The following is a 25,149-nucleotide window of genomic DNA, read 5'->3' as shown; positions in this document are numbered from 1 at the left end:
GCTCGAAGAAGACTGTTGTGCCTCTGGATTTACAGTCACTGCCTCTGGGTCTGCTTCCAGCTCTATATCTTCAAGTGGTGTGCTCGAAGAAGCGTGTTGTGTCAACATCTATGAGAAACACGAAAACAATTCTATGAAAACACTAAGCTGAATTAATTTACAAAAATTTTAGACAACTTGATTATCTTCGCGTAATTTAAATGAACAGAAAGATTAACGACTCAATGATTAATGACTAATCTAATATTTGTCCCTCCTGTCTATCATCTTTCGTGGACTTTTTGGTCTTTTTGGATTTCTTGGACTTAGATCTTGTTGATATGGTGACCTTGTGCTTTTTAGCCCTTTCTTGTTGAAAAATGGACACTTCGACGACTGATGGTTTCGTCTCTGCGTCCATCCCTCTATCTTGAAGGGGTGTGCTCAAAAACGCCTTTTGTGCCTCTGGATTCATTTCACTGCCTTTTGGTCTGCCTCCAGCTCTCTGTCTTCAAGTGGTGTGCTCGAAGTATCCTGTTGTACATCTGGATTCACTGTCACTACCTCTGGGTCTGAGTCTAGCTCTTTGTCTTCAAGTGGTGCGCTCGAAGAAGAATGTTATGCCTCTCGTTTTACAGACCTGGCCTCTGGGTCTGCTTACAGCTCTCTGTCTTCAAGTGGTGCGCTAGAAGAAGTGTGTTGTGCCAACATCTTTGAGAAACACAAAAACAATTCTCTGAAAACAGTAAGTTGAATTAAAATACAAAAATTTTAAACAACTTGATTATCTTCACATAAATTAAATAAACAGAAAGATTAACGACTCAATGAATAATGACTAATCTGATATTTGTCCCATCTCTCTATCATCTTTCGTGGACTTTTTGGCTTTTTTGGATTTCTTGGACTTAGATCTTGTTGATATTGTGACTTTGTGCTTTTTGGCCCTTTCTTGTTGAAAAATAGACACTGCGACGACTGATGGTTTCGTCTCTGCGTCCATCCCTCTATCTTGAAGGGGTGTGCTCAAAAACGCCTTTTGTGCCTCTCGATTCATTTCACTGCCTTTTGGTCTGCCTCCAGCTCTGTCTTCAAGTAGTGTGCTCGAAGTATTATTTTGTACATCTGGATTCACTGTCACTGCATCTGGGTCTGCGTCTAGCTCTTTGTCTTCAAGTGGTGAGCTCGAAGAAGACTGTTGTGCCTCTGGATTTACAGTCACTGCCTCTGGGTCTGCTTCCAGCTCTATATCTTCAAGTGGTGTGCTCGAAGAAGCGTGTTGTGTCAACATCTATGAGAAACACGAAAACAATTCTATGAAAACACTAAGCTGAATTAATTTACAAAAATTTTAGACAACTTGATTATCTTCGCGTAATTTAAATGAACAGAAAGATTAACGACTCAATGATTAATGACTAATCTAATATTTGTCCCTCCTGTCTATCATCTTTCGTGGACTTTTTGGTCTTTTTGGATTTCTTGGACTTAGATCTTGTTGATATGGTGACCTTGTGCTTTTTAGCCCTTTCTTGTTGAAAAATGGACACTTCGACGACTGATGGTTTCGTCTCTGCGTCCATCCCTCTATCTTGAAGGGGTGTGCTCAAAAACGCCTTTTGTGCCTCTGGATTCATTTCACTGCCTTTTGGTCTGCCTCCAGCTCTCTGTCTTCAAGTGGTGTGCTCGAAGTATTATTTTGTACATCTGGATTCACTGTCACTGCATCTGGGTCTGCGTCTAGCTCTTTGTCTTCAAGTGGTGAGCTCGAAGAAGACTGTTGTGCCTCTGGATTTACAGTCACTGCCTCTGGGTCTGCTTCCAGCTCTATATCTTCAAGTGGTGTGCTCGAAGAAGCGTGTTGTGTCAACATCTATGAGAAACACGAAAACAATTCTATGAAAACACTAAGCTGAATTAATTTACAAAAATTTTAGACAACTTGATTATCTTCGCGTAATTTAAATGAACAGAAAGATTAACGACTCAATGATTAATGACTAATCTAATATTTGTCCCTCCTGTCTATCATCTTTCGTGGACTTTTTGGTCTTTTTGGATTTCTTGGACTTAGATCTTGTTGATATGGTGACCTTGTGCTTTTTAGCCCTTTCTTGTTGAAAAATGGACACTTCGACGACTGATGGTTTCGTCTCTGCGTCCATCCCTCTATCTTGAAGGGGTGTGCTCAAAAACGCCTTTTGTGCCTCTGGATTCATTTCACTGCCTTTTGGTCTGCCTCCAGCTCTCTGTCTTCAAGTGGTGTGCTCGAAGTATCCTGTTGTACATCTGGATTCACTGCCTCTGGGTCTGCGTCTAGCTCTTTGTCTTCAAGTGGTGCGCTCGAAGAAGACTGTTGTGCCTCTGGATTTACAGTCACTGACTCTGGGTCTGAGTCTAGCTCTTTGTCTTCAAGTGGTGCGCTCGAAGAAGAATGTTATGCCTCTCGTTTTACAGACCTGGCCTCTGGGTCTGCCTTCAGCTCTCTGTCTTCAAGTTGTGTGCTCGAAGTATCCTGTTGTACATCTGGATTCACTGCCTCTGGGTCTGCGTCTAGCTCTTTGTCTTCAAGTGGTGCGCTCGAAGAAGACTGTTGTGCCTCTGGATTCACTGTCACTACCTCTGGGTCTGAGTCTAGCTCTTTGTCTTCAAGTGGTGCGCTCGAAGAAGAATGTTATGCCTCTCGTTTTACAGACCTGGCCTCTGGGTCTGCCTTCAGCTCTCTGTCTTCAAGTTGTGTGCTCGAAGTATCCTGTTGTACATCTGGATTCACTGCCTCTGGGTCTGCGTCTAGCTCTTTGTCTTCAAGTGGTGCGCTCGAAGAAGACTGTTGTGCCTCTGGATTTACAGTCACTGACTCTGGGTCTGCTTGCAGCTCTATATCTTCAAGTGGTGCGCTAGAAGAAGTGTGTTGTGCCAACATCTTTGAGAAACACAAAAACAATTCTCTGAAAACAGTAAGTTGAATTAAAATACAAAAATTTTAAACAACTTGATTATCTTCACATAAATTAAATAAACAGAAAGATTAACGACTCAATGAATAATGACTAATCTGATATTTGTCCCATCTCTCTATCATCTTTCGTGGACTTTTTGGCTTTTTTGGATTTCTTGGACTTAGATCTTGTTGATATGGTGACCTTGTGCTTTTTAGCCACTTCTTGTTGAAAAATGGACACTTCGACGACCGATGGTTTCGGCTTTTTGTGCCTCTGGATTCATGTTCACTGCCTTTTGTCGTGCCTCCAGCTCTGTCTTCAATTGGTAATCTCGAAGTATCCTGTTGTACATCTGGATTCACTGCCTCTGGGTCTGCGTCTAGCTCTTTGTCTTCAAGTGGTGCGCTCGAAGAAGAATGTTATGCCTCTGGATTTACAGTCACTGTCTCTGGGTCTGCTTCCAGCACTATATCTTCAAGTGGTGCGCTCGAAGAAGCCTGTTGTGCCAACATCTTTGAGAAACACAAAAACAATTCTATGAAAACACTAAGTTGAATTAAATTACAAAAATTTTAGACAACTTGATTATATTCCTTTAAATTAAATAAACAGAAAGATTAACGGCTCATTGAATAATGACTAATCTGATATCTGTCGCTCCTCTCTATTCTCTTTCGTGGACTTTTTGGCCTTCTTGGACTTAGATCTTGTTGATATGGTGACCTTGTGCTTTTTGGCTCTTTCTTGTTGAAAAATGGACGCTTCGAAGACTGATGGTTTCGTCTCTGCGTCCATCCCCCTGCCTTGAAGGAGTGTGCTCTAAAACGCCTTTTGTGCCTCTGGATTCATATTCACTGCCTTTTGGTCTGCCTCCAGCTCTGTCTTCAAGTGGTGTGCTCGAAGTATCCTGTTGTACATCTGGATTCACTGCCTCTGGGTCTGAGTCTAGCTCTTTGTCTTCAAGTGGTGCGCTCGAAGAAGAATGTTATGCCTCTGGATTTATAGACACTGCCTCTGGGTCTGCTTACAGCTCTCTGTCTTCAATTGTTGCGCTCGAAGTGTGTTGTGCCAACATCTTTGAGAAACACAAAAACAATTCTCTGAAAACACTAAGTTAAATTAAAATACAAAAATTTTAGACAACTTGATTATCTTCACATAAATTAAATAAACAGAAAGATTAACGACTCAATGAATAATGACTAATCTGATATTTGTCCCATCTCTCTATCATCTTTCCTGGACTTTTTGGCTCTTATGGATTTCTTGGACTTAGATCTTGTTGAAATGGTGACCTTGTGCTTTTTAGCCACTTCTTGTTGAAAAATGGACACTTCGACGACTGATGGTTTCGTCTCTGCGTCCATCACTCTATCTTGAAGGGGTGTGCTCAAAAACGCCTTTTGTGCCTCTGGATTCATTTCACTGCCTTTTGATCTGCCTCCAGTTCTCTGTCTTCAAGTTGTGTGCTCGAAGTATCATGTTGTACATCTGGATTCACTGCCTCTGGGTCTGCGTCTAGCTCTTTGTCTTCAAGTGGTGCGCTCGAAGAAGACCGTTGCCCCTCTGGATTTACAGTCACTGTCTCTGGGTCTGCTTCCAGCTCTATATCTTCAAGTGGTGCGCTCGAAGAAGCGTGTTGTGCCAACATCTTCGAGAAACACAAAAACGATTCTATGAAAACACTAAATTGAATTAAATAACAAAAATTTTAGACAACTTGATTACCTTCACTTAAATAAAATGAACAGAAAGATTAACGACTCAATGATTAATGACTAATCTGATATTTGTCCCATCTCTCTATCATCTTTCGTGGACTTTTTGGCTTTTCTGGATTTCTTGGACTAAGATCTTGTTGTTATGGTGACCTTGTGCTTTTTGGCCCTTTCTTGTTGAAAAATGGACACTGCGACGACTGATGGTTTCGTCTCTGCGTCCATCCCTCTGCCTTGAAGGGGTGTTCTCAGAAACGCCTTTCGTGCCTCTGGATTCATATTCGTTGCCTTTTGGTCTGCCTCCAGCTCTGTCTTCAAGGGGGTGCTCGAAGTATCCTGTTGTACATCTGGATTCACTGTCACTGCCTCTGGGTCTGCGTCTAGCTCTTTGTCTTCAAGTGGTGCGCTCGAAGAAGACTGTTGTGCCTCTGGATTTACAGTCACTGCCTCTGGGTCTGCTTCCAGCTCTTTATCTTCAAGTGGTGCGCTCGAAGAAGCGTGTTGTGCCAACATCTTTGAGAAACAAAAACAATTCTATGAAAACACTTAGTTGAATTAAATTATAAAAATTATCGACAACTTGATTATCTTCACTTAAATTAAATAAACAGAAAGATTAACGACTCAATTATTAATGACTAATCTGATATCTGTCGCTTCTCTCTATCCTCTTTCGTGGACTTTTTGGATTTCTTGGACTTAGATCTTGTTGATATGGTGACCTTGTGCTTTTTTGCCTTTTCTTGTTGAAAAATGGACACTGCGACGACTGATGGTTTCGTCTCTGCGTCCATCCCTCTGTCTTGAAGGGGTGTGCTCATAACGCCTTTTGTGCCTCTGGATTCATATTCGTTGCCTTTTGGTCTGCCTCCAGCCCTCTGTTTTCAAGTGGTGTGCTCGAAGTATCCTGTTGTACATCTGGATTCAATGCCTCTGGGTCTGAGTCTAGCTCTTTGTCTTCAAGTGGTGCGCTCGAAGAAGACTGTTGTGCCTTTGGATTTACAGTCACTGCCTCTGGGTCTGCTTCCAGCTCTTTATCTTCAAGTGGTGCGCTCGAAGAAGCATGTTGTGCCAACATCTTTGAGAAACACAAAAACAATTCTTTGAAAACAATAAGTTGAATTAAACTACAAAAATTTTAGACAACTTGGTTATCTTCACTTAAATTAAATAAACAGAAAGATTAACGACTCAATTATTAATGACTAATCTGATATCTGTCGCTTCTCTCTATCCTCTTTCGTGGACTTTTTGGACTTCTTGGACTCAGATCTTGTTGATATGGTGACCTTGTGCTTTTTGGCCCTTTCTTGTTGTAAAATGGACACTGCGACGACTGATGGTTTCGTCTCTGCGTCCATCCCTCTGTCTTGAAGGGGTGTGCACAAAAACGCCTTTTGTGCCTCTGGATTCATATTCGTTGCCTTTTGGTCTGCCTCCAGCTCTGTCTTCAAGTGGTGTGCTCGAAGTATCCTGTTGTACATCTGGTCTTACTGTCACCGCCTCTGGATCTGCTTCTAGCTCTTTGTCTTCAAGTGGTGCGCTCGAAGAAGACTGTTGTGCCTTTGGATTTACAGTCACTGCCTCTGGGTCTGCTTCCAGCTCTTTATCTTCAAGTGGTGCGCTCGAAGAAGCGTGTTGTGTCAACATCTTTGAGAAACACAAAAACAATTCTACGAAAACACTAAGTTGAATGAAATTATAAAAATTTTAGACAACTTGATTATCTTCACTTAAATTAAATAAACAGAAAGATTAACGACTCAATGATTAATGACTAATCTGATATCCGTCGCTCCTATTTATCCTCTTTCGTGGATTTTTTGGACTTCTTGGACTTGGATCTTGTTGATATGGTGACCTTGTGCTTTTTGGCCCTTTCTTGTTGAAAAATGGACACTGCGACTACTGATGGTTTCGTCTCTGCGTCCATCCCTCTGTCTTGAAGAGGTGTGCTCAAAAACTCCTTTTGTGCCGCTGGATTCATATTCGTTGCCTTTTGGTCTGCCTCCAGCTCTGTCTTCAATTGGTGTGCTCAAAGTACCCTGTTGTACATCTGGTTTCACTGTCACCGCCTCTGGATCTGCTTCTAGCTCTTTGTCTTCAAGTGGTGCGCTCGAAGAAGACTGTTGTGCCTTTGGATTTACAGTCACTGCCTCTGGGTCTGCTTCCAGCTCTTTATCTTCAAGTGGTGCGCTCGAAGAAGCGTGTTGTGCCAACATCTTTGAGAAACACAAAAACAATTCTACGAAAACACTAAGTTGAATAAAATTATAAAAATTTTAGACAACTTGATTATCTTCACTTAAATTAAATAAACAGAAAGATTAACGACTCAATGATTAATGACTAATCTGATATCCGTCGCTCCTATCTATCCTCTTTCGCGGATTTTTTGGACTTCTTGGACTTGGATTTTGTTGATATGGTGACCTTGTGCTTTTTGGCTCTTTCTTGTTGAAAAATGGACACTGCGACTACTGATGGTTTCGTCTCTGCGTCCATCCCTCTGTCTTGAAGAGTAGTGCTCAAAAACTCCTTTTGTGCCGCTGGATTCATATTCGTTGCCTTTTGGTCTGCCTCCAGCTCTGTCTTCAAGGGGGTGCTCGAAGTATCCTGTTGTACATCTGGATTCACTGTCACTGCCTCTGGGTCTGCGTCTAGCTCTTTGTCTTCAAGTGGTGCGCTCGAAGAAGACTGTTGTGCCTCTGGATTTACAGTCACTGCCTCTGGATCTGCTTCCAGCTCTTTATCTTCAAGTGGTGCGCTCGAAGAAGCGTGTTGTGCCAACATCTTTGAGAAACACAAACAATTCTATGAAAACAATAAGTTGAATTAAATTATAAAAATTTTAGACAACTTGGTTATCTTCACCTAAATTAAATAAACAGAAAGATTAACGACTCAATGATTAATGACTAATCTGTTTTGGCCTTTTTGGACTTCTTGGACTTAGATCTTGTTGATATGGTGACCTTGTGCTTTTTGGCCCTTTCTTGTTGAAAAATGGACACTGCGACGACTGATGGTTTCGTCTCTGCGTCCATCCCTGTCTTGAAGGGGTGTGCTCAAAAACGCCTTTTGTGCCTCTGGATTAATATTCGTTGCCTTTTGGTCTGCCTCCAGCTCTCTGTCTTCAAGTGGTGTGCTCGAAGTATCCTGATGTACATCTGGTTTCACTGTCACTGCCTCTGGATCTGCTTCTAGCTCTTTGTCTTTAATTGGTGCGCTCGAAGAAGACTGATGTGTTTTTGGATTTACAGTCACTGCCTCTGGGTCTGCTTTCAGCTCTTTATCTTCAAGTGGTGCGCTCGAAGAAGCTTGTTGTGCCAATATCTTTGAGAAACACAAAAACATTTCTATGAAAACAATAAGTTGAATTAAATTACAAAAATTTTAGACAAGTTTATCTTCACTTAAATTAAATAAACAGAAAGAGTAACGACTCAAAGGTTAATGACTAATCTGATATTTGTACCTCCTCTTTATCATCTTTCGTGGACTTTTTGGCCTTATTGGATTTTTTGGACTTAGATCTTGTTGATATGGTGACCTTGTGCTTTTTAGCCCTTTCTTGTTGAAAAATGGACACTTCGACGACTGATGGTTTCGTCTCTGCGTCCATCCCTCGTCTTGAAGGGGTGTGCTCAAAAACGCCTTTTGTGCCTCTGGATTCTTGTTCACTGCCTTTTGGTCTGCCTCCAGCTCTCTGTCTTCAAGTGGTGTGCTCGAAGTATCCTATTTTACATCTGGATTCACTGGGTCTGCGTCTAGCTCTTTGTCTTCAAGTGGTGCACTCGGAGAAGAATGTAATGCCTCTGGATTTACAGACACTGCCTCTGGGTCTGCTTACAGCTCTCTATCTTCAAGTGGTGCGCTCGAAGAAGCGTGTTGTGCCAACATCTTTGAGAAACACAAAAACAATTCTATGAAAACACTAAGTTGAGTTTAAATACAAAAATTTTAGACAACTTGATTATCTTCAAATAATTTAAATAAACAGAACGATTAACGACTCAATGAAAAATGACTAATCTGATATCTGTCCCTCCTCTCTATCCTCTTTCGTGGACTTTTTGGATTTCTTGGACTTAGATCTTGTTGATATTGTGACTTTGTGCTTTTTGGCCCTTTCTTGTTGAAAAATGGACACTGCGACGACTGATGATTTCGTCTCTGCGTCCATTCCTCTGTCTTGAAGGGGTGTGCTCAAAAACGCCTTTTGTGCCTCTGGATTCATATTCGTTGCCTTTTGGTCTGCCTCCAGCTCTCTGTCTTCAAGTGGTGTGCTCGAAGTATCCTGTTGTACATCTGGTTTCACTGTCACTGCCTCTGGATCTGCTTCTAGCTCTTTGTCTTCAAGTGGTGCGCTCGAAGAAGACTGTTGTGCCTTTGGATTTACAGTCACTGCCTCTAGGTCTGCTTCCAGATTTTTATCTTCAAGTGGTGCGCTCGAAGAAGCGTGTTGTGCCAACATCTTTGAGAAACACAAAATTAATTCTATGAAAACAATAAGTTGAATTTAAATACAAAAATTTTATTCAACTTGATTATCTTCATATAAATTAAATAAACAGATCGATTAACGACTCAATGAATTTTGACTAATCTGAAATCTGTCCCTCCTCTCTATCCTCTTTCGTGGACTTTTTGGATTTCTTGGACTTAGATCTTGTTGATATTGTGACTTTGTGCTTTTTGGCCCTTTCTTGTTGAAAAATGGACACTGCGACGACTGGTGGTTTCGTCTCTGCGTCCATCCCTCTGTCTTGAAGTTGTGTGCTCAAAAACGCCTTTCGTGCCTCTGGATTCATATTCACTGTCTTTTGGTCTGCCTCCAGCTCTCTGTCTTCAAGTGGTGTGCTCGAAGTATCCTGTTGTACATCTGGATTCACTGGGTCTGCGTCTAGCTCTTTGTCTTCAAGTGGTGCGCTCGGAGAAGAATGTTATGCCTCTGGATTTACAGACACTGCCTCTGGGTCTGCTTACAGCTCTCTATCTTCAAGTGGTGCGGTCGAAGAAGCGTGTTGTGCCAACATCTTTGAGAAACACAAAAACAATTCTATGAAAAAACTTAGTTGAATTTAAATACAAAAATTTTAAAGAACTTGATTATCTTCAAATAAATTAATTAAACAGAACGATTAACGACTCAATGAATAATGAATAATTTGATATCTGTCATCTGTCCCTCCTCTCTATCCCCTTTCGTGGACTTTTTGGATTTCTTGGACTTAGATCTTGTTGATATTGTGACTTTGTGCTTTTTGGCCCTTTCTTGTTGAAAAATGGACACTGCGACGACTGGTGGTTTCGTCTCTGCGTCCATCCCTCTGTCTTGAAGTTGTGTGCTCAAAAACGCCTTTCGTGCCTCTGGATTCATATTCACTGTCTTTTTGTCTGCCTCCAGCTCTCTGTCTTCAAGTGGTGTGCTCGAAGTATCCTGTTGTACATCTGGATTCACTGTCACTGGGTCGCCTTTTGGTCTGCCTCCAGCTCTTTGTCTTCAAGTGGTGCGCTCGAGGAAGACTGTTGTGCCTCTGGATTTATAGTCACCGCCTCTGGGTCTGCTTCCAGCTCTATATCTTTAAGTGGTTCGCTGGATTAAGCGTGTTGTGCCACTGTCACTGCCTCATGCCTCGAAGTTACTTGCAGCATTCTTGGTGCAATGGACCCCTCCTCAGAGGAATCCGCTTCTTTCAACACCAGCTTCACCGATTTAACAGCTTTCTTCTTGCTTTTACGATTGTTCTCTAGAAAAAGATTTGCACCATTCGAACCCGTAATGTTGAAAAATCCAAGCAGGGAAATATTAGTTGATGAAACTTACTCGATGTCACAGCAAAAGATCCACTTGATGAGGCACGGGATGACTTCTATTGTGTCTCCGTGGTATGAGACGTCCGTGGCATGAGATTCATTGCGTAATTTAAGTCATTTTTTTCGAGCCGACAAAAAATGGTTTTACAACTATCTTGGAGGCCACTTTTGGTGCTTACTACTGATGAAATTTTCTAGAGAATCACAAATTAGAGACTTATGTTGGACAAAAGCTTGAGACGAATGATCAGGATATAATATCAGGGACAGTCTATATTTTGAACTAAAATTGTAATGACCTTGCTTGAATTGGCAGTCTGGTTTTTTTCGAATTTGCGTTATTATTAGCAGTAACTGCAGACAGCAGTTCATACTCAGGGTCAACAACAGAAATCTCCAATTGAAAATCTCAGATATTTACCAATGAGCTCGTTTCAATTGATTTGCTCAACCATCCTTCCCTCCCTTGGTCTACCCCTTGATCAATATTGAATGCCGCAGAATCAACGCGCTCAAAACTATTTACATTGAAAAAGCATTCTGGGTCAAAAACAGAAACAGTTGACCTTCACTTAATGAAGAAGCTGTCTGCACTCAAAAACAGAAATGACCAGTGATCTCGCTCCATTAAAAAAAGAGCTGTATGACCTAAATTAAGCCTAGCTTAGTCTACACTACCCTACCCACACTTCCCCTTTGTGCGAAGTTAGGTAGGGGAGGTTAGGTTAGATTAGTATAGGGTACGGTGGTACCCTGCCCGAAACGGTTTTCAATTAACTAATCGACTGACAGACCGACTAGATTGAACCAAAAAAACAATAGCCATCAATATCTTAGGGGTATGACCTCGGTCATTAAGGTGCAAGAATTGAGGTTCAAGGGTAGGGTAGGCTAGGCGAGGTTAGTTTAGGGTAGGGTAGGACAGGGTACGTTAAGGTGGGTAGGTCAGGGTTGGGTGCGCTAGGATAGGGTAGAGTGCGTACAGTAGTCATCCAATTAACCAGTTTTCAATTAATTAATAGGCAGTCTGACAGACAAACCGATTAAAATTGAGCCCAAAAATCATCAGTCTCCGATAACCTTGAGGGCATGGCCTCGGAAATAATTCAATTCAAAAAGTATGAAACAATAAAAAAAATTATGCCTAGGCTACCTTGCCCTCCCCTCCTCCAAAGCAGGGCAGGGTTGGGTAGGGTGCGTTAAGGCAGAGTAGTACACTTCCCCTACAGTAGTCACCCACCCAACAATTTTTAATTAATTAATTAATAGACAGACAGACAAACCAACCAAAATCATTAACCTTCGATGTTTTTTGGCCACGGTTATATTGAATAATAACCAATCAATTAATTACAAATGAATTAAAACAGAAAGCTAAAAAGGGCGACAAATAGAAGGGTAAAATGGCGCGAGGATAAAATAAAATAAAAGGGGAAGGCTGGGGGGATATGGCTCTGAACAAGAAATCTGGGGGGGGGGGGTAATATAATGTGTGGGGGCTGGAGAGATAATATTGTGTGTTTTGTGTGTGTGTCTGTGTGTGTGGGGGGGGGGGGGGGGAGGGGGGTGCGGGGTTAATAGTTAAGAAGAATTGCACCCTTGGCCCCCTAACTGCAATTCACAAATAACAAAGCGATTATTCAAGTGTAGATATAATGCGCTGCACATAAATAAGAGAATCAAAATGCAACAGCGCTGTGAAACTACGCACACAAAGCCACAAAACAATACGTTGAATATTTATCAGCGAGAATTGGAATGATGTTAAGAATGAGTTCATTTGGCCTAAATTTGAATTTGTTCATTTTGCTTAATTTAACTTTATAATAGATTAGGTACAGCCCTTTTCAGATAGTAATTTTCAAAAAAATTTTCTCGATTTTTTTTGAAATTTGTGGCTTTCGTTTTAGTTTCTGTCGTCCATGTTCAGCGTTTTTGAAACGAATTTTTTATTCACCTGGTATGGTTTTATACCTACTTTCTAAATTTTGGTTTTCCCATTTAATAAATTTTTCTACTACAACTGAATCTTCGGTAATTTGTAAATTTACGAATTCTGATTTTGGGTAACTTTTTTGTTCGTTTCTTTTTTAATTATTTAAACAGTTTCAGTTTATGTGATATCAGCATAGTCAATTTATATTGCGTGATTTGAGGGCAATTATAATTGCATGTGATTGTGTTTCAGAATGGATATTTCGTAAAAACTTAAAACTTAATGAATTTTTTTGTGACTACAGTTTTGTTTTCGGCTCAACAGGTGACGACCCAAAATTTTTTGACACTCAGTAAATGTTTTCCAATTGTTTTTAAGGCTGTTTATGAAATTCATACTATGCTACCATGAAGTTTTAGTTGCTGCATTTTGTCAACTTTCCAAATTTTATTTTTCAAGTAATTTTTTTTTTAATTTTTCAGAAGTTTTTTTGGCTGTCTTTTTTGTTCACTATCATGTATTTATTGTGTTTTCTCCTCTGTGTTGAACCTTTGCAATATCCAGGATACTTCTATTTTGGCCCAGAGGCAACGCGATTGCTTCCTAATGTTTGGGATGAGTCCCGGCCGGGCCTTATTTTTTTTTCATCACGTACGAAACTGAATTGTTCCCTGGAATTGAATTATCGGTTTTAGTTTGTCTGCTTATCTTTTGGCGGCTAACATGTCGTATCACTGATTGATTTGCTTTTTAAAGCAATTTTCATTGTAGTTGAAAATTTTTGTTGATTTACTCCTCTAATTTGTGATACCTGGCTTGGTATTTTTTTGCCTAAATGCTTCTGATTATGTTTTATCGGCTTTGTCAATGTTTCGAAAAACTAGTTTTGTTTTCCAGGTCGTTGGTGGTGTAAAACTTAAAAACCTTAATTGCTGAAAAAAAATGCTATGACTATATTAATGCATTTCTATGTTTTCGGGTCAATGGGCGTCTACTCACGTATTGTCGGCCTAGTGGCTGCTCGATAAAAAATGATAGCTTATTCACTGCTGGTAGTTGGGTTTCTCGTCTGTTTTTCGGAGATTGAATTTTCAATTTTCTCACCCCATAAAATTCTGATTTTTTTCAACCATTTATTGTTTGACCTAGTTATATCCGTCTTATTTTATATTATCTATCTTTTAATGCTTAGCTTAAATTATATTGCAAGTAATGCGCTTCGCCTCTTTGTCAAAAATTTCTTTTGGCTGCAACCGGCTATTTTGTTTCATAAGTAGTTGATTGCACGGCTTGTTTTGTTTAGATTTTGAGCAAAACCCGCAGATTCTGAACTCAATCAAATCCAACACCTGTCTGGAGGAACTGGTCAAGATATGCGAAGCAGACCAGTATAAGAGATCCCTGGAACTAGAACCTACATGTTGGTAATGTTTGTGCAAAAAATTTGTCCAATCCTTTTTAAATAAAAGTACAAGCGTGGCTGTAATTCCTTTTTTAAGAAAGTATTTTTGGTATTTAACTATCAAGATACATGGGCACGTCCTTGCCCCCAAGTCTATCTTCTTTAACTGAGTCACTGAGAAACGACAATTATATTGCAGTGTACACATAGATTGGTCATGAAGACTAACTGATATTTACTGAATGTGTCAGAGAATGTCGATTGAATTTGAACAGTTCTCTCAGCTGATTAACAAAATTGAGACTAAGAGTCTTTCATGAAACAACTTCGTTCTAAATTGGCGTGCTTGTTGGTATGGTTTGTCATTTTGGCTGACCTCTAACCAAGTCATGCTATTTTAATAGTTGTCATTTTCTGTGGCGTCTGCTTGTTTTATGTAAAATCTCTAAATTGTCATGCGATTTGATGTCATATCATTGCAATTGTTTACAGATTTTAGAAGTTAAATCAAAATGTCTTTTTTGCTGCCCCAGTTTTGAGAGCTACATTTGTTTCCTTTGCGAAAACAAAAAGATTTAAGATGGGTCAGATTTCTTCTAGTTGTTAACTATGTGCCAAAATGAACGATGCAGTTGTTAGCTATGCTTTTTTAAGAGTAATGAACGTAGTGAAGACTCTTAAGGTCTGGGTAATTTCATTTTTTCAAGAAAACCTTCAAATTTGTTCACGCTCAGTTTTGATTTTAAGTGGTTTGGCTTTTGATTTATCTTGAATATCACTTCATTTCCTTTTTGATAAAATGAAGGCAAACTCCGCAATCGAGCAGCAAAGATCGACTCCTAGTTTCGAAAGTGGAATTCAATGTTCAGATTTCCCAGTCAACAAAATAATTTACCTATTGATCCAGTTTTCTCAAATTGGGTCGATTTTATCGAAAAAGTGCTAATCATAAATTGTTCTAGAAATTCAAAGAGCTTAAAGTCCAATTTTTTCTTTGAAACTCGAAAGTTGAAAGTTTTTCAAAAAAAGAAACAATTTTTTTCTTCGCAAATTTTTCCAACTCTGTCGGCAAGCTTTTTAAGTAGAACATCTCAAAAGTTATTAATGCTCAAATTTGATTTTCTAAGCTCATCTGATTTCTTAAGTTCGATCGTTTCAGTTTCTGTCGGCTAGTTTTTATGGTACATTTGTACTGTATCGCAAGTGGTGCGAAGCTCTGATTCACCTCGTTTACAGATTACCCAGCGGAATGAAAAATTTGTCTCATTGATTCAGAGTACTGAAACTGGTTCAGATTTATCAGAAAAAGGTCAATCATAAAAGATTTTGAAATTTAAAGAGCCTCAAGGTGGTAGGTTTTTTCTTCAAAGCTCGAAAACTACGAATTTTTACGAAGTTCGTCATTTTTCTGGCCTCCTTGAATGTTGACACTTTTCCAGCTGTCCGTTGGCCATGTTTATTGGTTGATGCAAAGAATTTGTGCTCATTTTTTAAATGGTAAAAAAAATCTAATTTTCCGGTTAAATGATGTTTTTAAGATATCATTTTGTTGTATTTATTCGAAACTGCAGTCGGATTTTTTTTCACTATCTGTAGTTTTCCCCGCAAATGTATATTTAAAATGTAAAATTGAAGAGGCTAGGAGGAGACAGGAATTTAGATCATTGCTTTACAGACCCAGCCCTGCTTATGCAAAAACAGTGATAAAATCTTTTCCTTTACATCATAACTGAATCGAAAATCAAATTTTATGGGACTCTTTGTAATATTGTACTATTAAATTATTTTTTTTGTCTCAAATTTTGTTCATGTCTACAATTTTTTGTTCAACGGGCTTTTCCGTAAGTTTACTCGGTTTAGTTACTGCTTCTTAATTTTTTGCATCAATGCTGGCTGTTTTATTTCTTGACAGGTTTTCCTTAAAAGGAACTTAGTCAAGACATTTAGCAAAACGTATGAAAAGTTTGGTAAATTTAGTTTTTGTTCGTAATTTTTTACTTAATGGTTTTCGTCTCATTGTTTGTCGAATAGCTTGCCACGCTATGTTTGTGATGTATCGCAAGTTGCGCGAATCTCCGTTTCGCCTCTGTGTTATACATGTTGTTTCAAAAACGTTTTTTTTTTAATTATCTCTCATTTCATCGATACTTAATATATTGAATCCATTCTTTTTGCAATTTGCCAAAGAAGTTTGCCGAATTCAGGTGATATTTTTCGTTAAATTCGGTTTATTTTCACCCATTTGCGGGTTTACTGAGTTTTCATTACATTGTATGCTGGGCAAGATTTTTCAGTTCTAATTTTAAATAGCCTTTATCTCTCTTATTCGAAATACTATTTTCTCTCTCTTATAGAAGTTCTAATTTTAAATAGAAGTTATCTCTCTGATTCGAAACAATATTTTCACCTTGGTTGCAATTTTACCTACTCGATTTGTTAAATTTTCATGTTTGTTTCTTTTCCTTTTTTCGGCTAGATAGGTTTCGGCCTATATTATATCGACTTTGTGTCCTCATATTGCGTCATATCTTTCGACGAGCAATAAAGTTTTTTTTGCATGTGTTTTGAAGGCGAGAGGGGCTGAATAACCTTTGGGTAGTCTTCAATTTTTTGAATTTTTTCGGCTTTTTTTATTTTTCGGGCTTACAGGTTTTGGCCTGTGTTATATCAGTCTAGTGGCCTCTCTTTGCAGCTTTCGACAAGCGAAAAAGTTTTTTTGTGGGATTTTTTGTATTTTTAGGGTGAGAGGGATTTAATAACTTTTTATTAGTCTTAAATTTGGTTGATTTTTTTGTCTTTTGTTTTTTTTTCTTTTTTTTCGACTAAATAGGTTTCAGTCTATATTATATTGGCTTAGTGGCCTCATTTTGCGTCATTCGACGATCTCTGTGTTTTTAGGGTGGGGGGGGGGGACTTGATAATTTTTTATTAGTCCCAATTTTTTTGGCTTTTTTATTTTCCTTTTTTTTGGCTGACTCGGCTAAGGCTTAGTGGCCTCATATTGTTCCATTTGACGCGCGATAAAAATTTGTGTATGTGTGTCTGAGGGTAAGGGGGACTTAATTCATTATTTTGATTTTTTTCCGCTTAAAGGGTTTCTGCTAAGGTATTTTCGGCTTTGTTGCCGCTTGATAATGTTTCTTTCGATGCTTATTTTACATTTTATTCTCTTGGCGTGTTTTGTTTTCAAAACTAGCTTTATTCATTTGGATAGACGTTGTTTTTTTTGACATTTGCGAATTTTTTCTGCGTATTGCCAAATGAATGGATTCAATAATTGAAGTATCGTTAAAATTAGAGATGTTTCATATAAAACGTGTTTTTGAAAGATCCTATTTACTGAAGGAATTATGTTTTCGTAAAGGGTTTTGTAAAACTGTATTGCTTTCAGCATTATTCACTTCATCGCCGTCTGGGAAAACTTCGTGCAATCAACCCCCTCGTCCCCAGACTCCAAACGGTACATCAAACTCATACTGTTCTATGCACCCCCCGCCTACCTCTACAAATTCAGCCCACACGAGCAACTCAAATTATCATTCGCGAAATGGCGTGTCAGGTTCAATTCAGTTTGGACTGGTGGGCAGTTCGAACGGGGGCAAAGAAAAGGTGGTTGGACTGCCGCCCTCAGGCAGAGGTCACAGGAAGAGCAAAAGTGTGGGAGGGTAAGTTGCCAATAACACCTGATACAGTTGTCAGCTTCCGTCATTCACTATCGACCAAGTTGGCTGCAAACTAATCTTTTTTGAAATAAGTTTGTGAAAAAATTATGTATGCAAGAGCGGATATCAGTAATAAGCTGTGCAGTTGGTATGTTAAGCCTCTCATTTGTTGACAATTAACCTCTATTACCAATATTGTCTCTAGTGGAACTTTGAAAGTTGTGCAAGTAATGAAAATTAGACATGAAAAAGTGAGAAGTCAGCTCGATAACAGAACAGGAGGTGATTGATGCATGTGATTTTGCTGAAAGATTTTTTCCAACAAAAAATTCGAGTTGTTTTTCTCATACTGGTGTACAATTACCCAATTGTTGGTTTAAAAAATGGGATTAGTGATAATTTGTGGTATTCAAAATACAGATGAAACTGTATTTGACCCCCCGTATTTGTAACTGTAGTAATTGTTTCTACCCTTTTTAGGGCCTTGCCAGTTTCATGCATGTCTTTTTATTCCTGTGTGAACAAGACATCTAAGTAAGTAATTTATGCGGACCAAATTACAGTCCTGCTCAGTGCTGATATTGCAATTGTAATCACGCTTAAAAAGATTGCTTGATTCAATAAGAAATAACGACAGCGATAAAAATAACTCAATTCAATGACTTAAGCAGCTCAAAATAACATGTATTATGTTGAGGTGTGCTTTAAACAAAATATGGTTGAATTTTCATTTTGTTTGGTGTATGTAATCAAATTCATCATGCTTAGCGCTTCTTTATGTGTCCATAATGAATGAAGTGCCTGAAACTTTTTGGACCATAATAAAAAGAACCCTTTTGAACCATTTGCGTGTTTTAGTTACAACAGCACTGCTTACGGTCTTTCGTCTTCCAATCCATTCGACGATGAACCTTCACATCGAGTTGGTTTTGACAACCCTCTGCCAGTCGAAACCCCCCCAGGTGTCGCGTCGGGGGGTTTCTCCGGCGGTCGGGGCTCATTAGGAAGTGCTGGCGGCATGAACAAACTGACATCTGTAGTGAAAACACTTACACCTCTTTTTGCATCACCAATACCACCTTCCAGTGCGAATCCGAACACTTCGGCTAGAAGTCATCACAGAAAGAAGCGATCTGGATCTTTATCGGACGATCATTTGCTTCTCAACTCCACAGATATCAACGACAATGAAGTTACTCGGACTAGCACAACACGAAAGGTGATACATTCATTTTTTACGTAAAGACTTGTATTAGATGTCTGAATATAAATTTGTTTCGCCTGAAATGTTGGACTGTACAAAGCAGATTATATATTTTGCTAGAGTGCTTCTTGTGCGTACATTTTGAGCAAATTTGAATATTGGAGGAAAAAATTCGTTTTCGATCATTTTGTGTCGATGAACCCAGTGAACACATTTAAATAGGTCGGGATGATTTTTTAAAGTTTTTTAAGAGCAATGAACGTACTGAGTTTTGTTATATAGGTCTTGGTGATTTTTTGGTCTTAAAATTTGTTCACGTTTAGTTTTGATTTTTCGCAGTTTGACTTTTGATTTTTTCTAAGTTCAGTTCATTTACTTTTTAAAAGAAATGGAAATTCCGTTATCGAACAGCGAAAGTGTAAAGGTCACGAAAATAGTGATCGACATGTAGTTTCAAAAGTGGAATTTAATTTTCATCTATTTACCTATTGATCCAGTTTTCTCAATTAAGTGCCAGTCATAACTTGTTCTAGAAATTCAAAGAGCTTAAAGGTCATCTAATTTTTTTTGCGTTCATTTGGCTGTTTTCCAACTGTGTTGGCTATGTTTTTTGAAAATCGAAAGTAGATATTTTTCGAAAAACAGCTCAGTATTTTTCTCTGTATAATTGCGTTCAGTTGGCTAAGTTTGAGCAATTGTGTTGTAATTTAAAAGAAGTTCACTTCACATCCTTTTAGAGTGGACCGAAATGTTTTAATTATTTAATAAAAGCCTTTAATTTAACTCACAGGAACACGAAAGTGACGCAGAAGATACACGCGAGAGCATTGAAGACCTGTTTTATGATGCAAGAAGACGGAAGATGGCGGGAGTTGTAGCGGGCAACCCGGCCGAGACTCTAGACTTCTCTTCCACCTACTTCTCATCCGACTCAAAAGAAGCCGAATTGTCTCTCAACAGTAATATGTGAGTCACATATGCCACATTTTGTCCCCCATTTATCACGCCACTTCCTGTGTAAAACGTTAGGGGAGAAATGTGTGTAGATTCAGAAATTTTATTTACTTTTCAGCTTTAGTATCATATGATCTCAGGTTTTAGAATAAATTGGCTTTCAGATTTGAGTTTTTGGCATTTTAATTAGTTTTCGTTTTTTATATTATCAATGTGTTTTGTATGTTTTAGAGAACTTCTGAGATTGCGTCCGTCCTCTTTGTTCTCAGATGAAGACGTGAAGGAAGGGGAGAAGTTTTCGGGATCCCTGAAGAAAAAACTAATTCTGAACAAGGGCAAACGCAACCGGGTAAGTCTATCCGTTATGCAAGAAAGCTTACATCTCACAAAAACTATGATACTATTCAACGGCATCCATTTTTAGTCAATTAACTTCAAAGATTTTCTAAAGCCGCTTTTGGTGCCGATGAATATTCGAAGGGAACGTGCGTGCTGAAGAACATTTTTTGTGGGCAAAATCTACAAAGGTGTTTTTGGCTCGTTTTCTCAAAAAGTTCTTGTTTAAAAAATAGGTATATAAAAATGTTTGGGATTGGGTTCTTTTGAGACACTTTAAAAAACTTAACTCGAAAAGGACCATTCGAAATGTCAATCGAAAAAACAGGTTGCTGTGTTCTATCTTGAATATGCGGTTTATAGCAGGAGTATGCCTAATTTTGATAGTTTTAACATGAACATGCCTAATTTTCATAGGTGTCAGTATCGACTTTGGAAATGTCAATTTTTTGACATTTTAATCGTATTTGAGCCATAAATGTCTTGAAACGTAAAAAAAATTGAAATCTTCAGTTCTGGCCAAATCTCCTGGGGTAAACAAAGTCAATTTCCTGCCGGAACAATAATAATTAGTTGTTTACTTTTCACTCATTCGTCGATTTTAGGGTGCCTCATTTAGCGTAGAAAAACTAAAATCTCGAGTTGTTGTGAAAGTTTGTTTATTTTTCAGTTGGGCTACTGGAAGAAGTGTTGGGTTAGCCTAAATGACGAAGGAGTGTTGTCCTTCTATTCGCACAAGACCATCCATGTGCCAGGGGGTAAAGAGTCGGACCGCTATCACAAACACCCCACTAAGAGGATAGATCTGTCCACAGATGGATGGTATGTACTTAGACATGGCGCCAAGAGCTTCATCCTCACGTCAGACTCTCTTGGTAAGTTTTTCACGCCTTCATTGCAAAAAGATTGATTTCGAAATTTTTGAGTACAGAAAGTAACAAACAGACATTTTTGACTTTTGGTTTCTTTTTAAGTTCAGTTGTTGTTCTTAGTTCGTATGCTGCACAAACGGGCTACTGACACGGTTTGATTGCTTGATTGTCCGTGTTCTTGATTTTTTTGACGGTGCTTGGTAGGTTGTCAATCGTTTATTTTCAGTACTCTCGTTCATTTGAATGAGGGAAGTTCAGTTCAGTTCCATTGTTGAAAGGAAGGCAAACTCCGGTATCGAACAGCAAAAGTTTAGAGGTGTAAATGTACGAAAAACGTTATCGAATTCTAGTTTCGAAAATGGAGTTTAATTCCCCAGCGAATAAAAATTTAGAATTTCCAGAGAAATAAAAAATTTATCTATTGATCCAGTTTTCTCAAATTGGGTTGTTTTATCAAAAAAATGCTTGTCATAACTTGGTTTCGAAAGTTCATCATAACGTTGTTTATTTTGAAAGTAAAATAGTTCCATTTGAATTATGTCAATTATACTTATTGTTTTTTATGAGATATATTAAGCGTGTTTTGATCGTGCGCAACCAAAAATTTCGCAGACAAGTCTTTCCAGATAATTTAGTCCAATTAATTATCTCAGCGAACCGAACGAGGCAAAGTAAGCCTAAGGCTACTTATACATAACTGCCAAGGACTTGGTAACATTCAAGGTTATCATGGTACTGTCTCTTTATAGTGTCTCCTCAAGTAAAAATGACTAAAATTGATTGTAACAAAGTTGAACCAGAAAGATAGAGCCACTAAACATCGAGTATATTGATCTCAATTGTCATTCACCTAATGCGATCTGAACTTAAAAATGTTTTTTTTTTTGAAGTATCATTTCCTGATATTGTTCTTTACTTCATTAACTAGAGTTAATTTCATTAACTGAAATTAAAAGTTCAATTATGAAGTGTAATTATAAAGTTTTTTTTTAAATTTAACATTTATGTTACGATTTTTTATGAAGAGAAGAGTCGACGATTGTACTTGTGATGTTTTTTTTTCAGGAAATTGTCTTTAAACTTGTTCAGGCTAGAATTACTTTTTCATGGCTTAACTCTTGTTAAGCTCACTTTTGATTTTTGGTTTTCGATGACTTTTCATTTCCTTGTTGAAGCAATTCGTTTTCCACTGTCGAACAGCAAAATTGTGAAGGAAATGGAAAACCTGATCGACTTCTATTTTCGAAAATGAAATTGTTTCCCAGCGAAATAAAAATTTAGATTTCCCAGCGAAATAAAAAATTTATCTGGGATCCAGTTTTCTCAAATTAGGTTTTTTTAATCAAAACAGTGCTCATCATAATTTGGTTTCGAAAGTTGATCATAAGCTTGTTAATGTTGAAAGTAAATTAGTTCCGTTTGAATTAAGTCAATAAAATTTCTTGTTTTTAATAAGATATATTAAGCGTGTTTTGATCGTGCCCAGTCAAAATTTTTGCAGACAATTCATTCCAGATATTTTCGTCCACAAATCAAACTCAGCAAAAGTTTTATCCCAAACGAAGCAAAGTAATCCTAAGGCTACTGCTACATAACTGCGAAGGACTTGCTAATATTTGAGGCTATCATAAAATTGTCTCGTAATGGTGCCTCGTCACAGTGTGTCATCAAGTAAAAAGATTAAAATTGAGTTTCATCAAGTTGAACCAGAAAGATAAATCTATTTACTTCGAGTATGGAGATCAAAATTGTCAATTACTCAACGCGATCTAAACTGAAAAAATGTTTTTTGAAGTATCATTTCCCAATCATGTCCTTTATTTCCTTAACTAGAGTTTATTTCATTAGCTGAAAATACAAGTATATTTATTAAGTGGAACTATAAATCAATTTTAAAAGTAAACAACTATGTTCCGATTTTTCATGGAGATGCCTCTCTCGGCATGTTTTAACCGATTTAATGATGATTTATTGATGATGAGTCGACGAACGTTGTGAAGACTTAACTGATATAGGTCGTGATGATCTTTTTCAGGAAATTTTTTTAGAATTTTTTCAGGCTGGAATTACTTTTTCGTGGTTTAACTCTTTTTAAGCTCACTTTTGGTTTTCGGTGACTTTTAATTTCCTTGTTCTCCACTGTCAAAAAGCAAGGCGTTTTCCACTGTCAAAAGGCAAAATTTTTGTTCGAGCTATTTAGAGGGCTATTTGAGTTAAATTATCCACAAATTAAATCATCTAGCTGGTTGAGCAACCAAGTTTGCACAAATTTAATTGGTTGAAAACAAAGAAATCTGCTTAATTTTGATTGGTTGAAAAACCAGAATTGTGAGTCACTGTTAATTGCAGGCAAGACTTATCGATTTGAAGCCGGCGAGCACGTGGACAAATGGACGGTAGAGTTAGACGCTTGTACGGATCTGATCAAACTCCATGACTCATCAAACTCTTCATTCACGCTTCCGCTCTTCTCGTCACACGCGTCAGAATCCGACAGACGAAATACACTGCCGCCCCAGAGAAAGATCACGACTAGTAGTAGTAGCAGCTACACCTCGACACTGGAGCGACGTATTGGCTCCCAGGAAACAACTGCCGATGACAAGTCTCAAAATTTGCTATTTATTTAATTAGATCTCTTATAGTTAATAACAAATTTTGAGAATTTGGACAGACATCAAATGCTTCTTTGCGTTTTTGGTTCGATGAAAAACCAAAGATTTTGGTCGACGCGCTTTGCCTAAAAGGCTTGGTTAAATTTAACTTAGTATGCATTGAACGGTGAGTTAATTTATTCAGCCCTGAAAGATAACAAAAAATGGATGTACGGCTGGCTAAATTAGGCTCAACAGTGGTAAGTGGTTTTCATTAAAGAGGTGAACACCTCTATTTTGGTCTCTCCTTTGTAGATGAATGATTAAGTTTCATGAACGTAGTGAATGCTCTTATACAGTTCTTGGCGAATTTTTTGCTTGTTTTTTTCAGGAAAAAGTCTTTGTTCAGGCTCAAAATTATTTTTTGCGGTTTGATTTATGATTTTTTTAAGTTCAGTTCTTTTGCTTTGTTAAAAGGAAGGCAAAATCCACTATCGATCAGCAAAAGTGTAAAAACGTGATCGACTTTTAGTTTCGAATGTGGATTTTAATTTTAAGATTCCTAAAAAAGTGTCAGCCATAATTTAATCTAGAATTTCAAAGAGCTTCCATCTATTTTTTCGTTGAAATTCGGAAGTTGAGGTTTTTTCAAACAATTAAGTCCGTATTTTTTGTTAACTTGCGATCATTGACTCTTACAACTGTCTTTTACAGGTTGTTGTCGTTGTTCTTGGATCCGAGAGAGGACGAGAATCGAGGATCGGACTCAAGCGGTGCAAGCATCTCGGCTTTAAAAACTTGTCAGAGGCGAAATACCACTGACACATGTTTACTCAAGGGATAATATCAACAATGGGCTCTTTTTCCTCGGCCCTCCTTTTTTATTTAAGAAAAAAAACATTTTGATGCTGTAACTAGTGTTTTTTTTCAAGGTTGTATGTAGAGACCAAGTCTGTTCAGATATTCAAAGTTTTTTTCACTTTTCAAACGTGATCAGAATTTCTATAGTAGCTTTTAACATGGAGGGGGTGTAAAAAGAGCACAAAAGTTAACTGCAAGAGAGTCTCTTGAAAGTAAAATAGATTTAAATAAAGCTACTTTTGTGGGCATTTGCATAAAAATTGTTTGGATGATTATATGTTTACGGTCTTCTTGCTGTTATTCTATTTTGTGATTAGTATAAATACTGAATGTTTTTTATTCATTCGAGAAGATCGAATATATAGAAAATATACCGTAGATTAAATAAACATTTGAATACTGACTACTTAGTTTAGAATCTAACTGTTCTTTCATAAATATTCTCATTTCTTTTTGACGGCTGGATATTTTGGATTATTGTGTGAACAACTTTTACAGGTTATTTAGTTACTTTGTTGATTTATATATAGTTAATTTAGCATATATTTTTGTTTTGATAGAGCTCAATAGAGCTTTGATAGAGTCAATAGAGCTATATTCATATTTGATGATTTGGAAAGTTTTTCTATTTTCGTATTATAATGATCTGAATTAATGTATTTCTGGCAATTGAATTTCGATCAGAGATTTGAAACAGCTTAACAACGAAATAGCAAAGGAAGTGTTGCAATACTTATTTGGGTCTTGTTTGTTTTTTGGATAATCTGACCCTTAAACACATCGGCTGTTTCCAGAACTTCCAATTTTCATTGTTCTAAAGTAGCAATCGAAGGCTTGGCAACAACAGATTTGTGGGTTTGGAAATTTGT

General features: G+C 37.9%; 1 protein-coding gene across 2 annotated transcripts in view; it reads left to right on the top strand.

Annotated features, from left to right (window-relative positions):
- The window catches only part of LOC134854252 (uncharacterized), a 78,876-nt gene extending 54,511 nt beyond the window's left edge, over positions 1–24,365 (top strand). Inside the window, exons 8-16 of one of the 2 annotated variants that reach the window (XM_063870435.1) lie at positions 13,699–13,815; positions 17,189–17,462; positions 17,940–17,993; positions 18,318–18,678; positions 19,454–19,629; positions 19,849–19,966; positions 20,624–20,828; positions 23,175–23,430; positions 24,134–24,365. In XM_063870435.1, coding sequence (XP_063726505.1) covers positions 13,699–13,815; positions 17,189–17,462; positions 17,940–17,993; positions 18,318–18,678; positions 19,454–19,629; positions 19,849–19,966; positions 20,624–20,828; positions 23,175–23,430; positions 24,134–24,263 — 1,691 coding nt within the window. In that variant the 3' untranslated portion in view covers positions 24,264–24,365. The remainder of the gene's footprint in view (positions 1–13,698; positions 13,816–17,188; positions 17,463–17,939; positions 17,994–18,317; positions 18,679–19,453; positions 19,630–19,848; positions 19,967–20,623; positions 20,829–23,174; positions 23,431–24,133) is intronic. The other variant, XM_063870436.1, reaches the window with a different exon arrangement.
- The last annotated feature ends 784 nt before the right edge of the window (positions 24,366–25,149 follow it).

This window comes from Symsagittifera roscoffensis, chromosome 9, assembly GCF_963678635.1.
Source record: "Symsagittifera roscoffensis chromosome 9, txSymRosc1.1, whole genome shotgun sequence".
Lineage (NCBI taxonomy): Eukaryota > Metazoa > Xenacoelomorpha > Acoela > Convolutidae > Symsagittifera > Symsagittifera roscoffensis.
The sequence above is the reverse complement of the archived record's forward strand: the minus strand, read 5'-3'. Positions and strand labels throughout refer to the sequence as shown.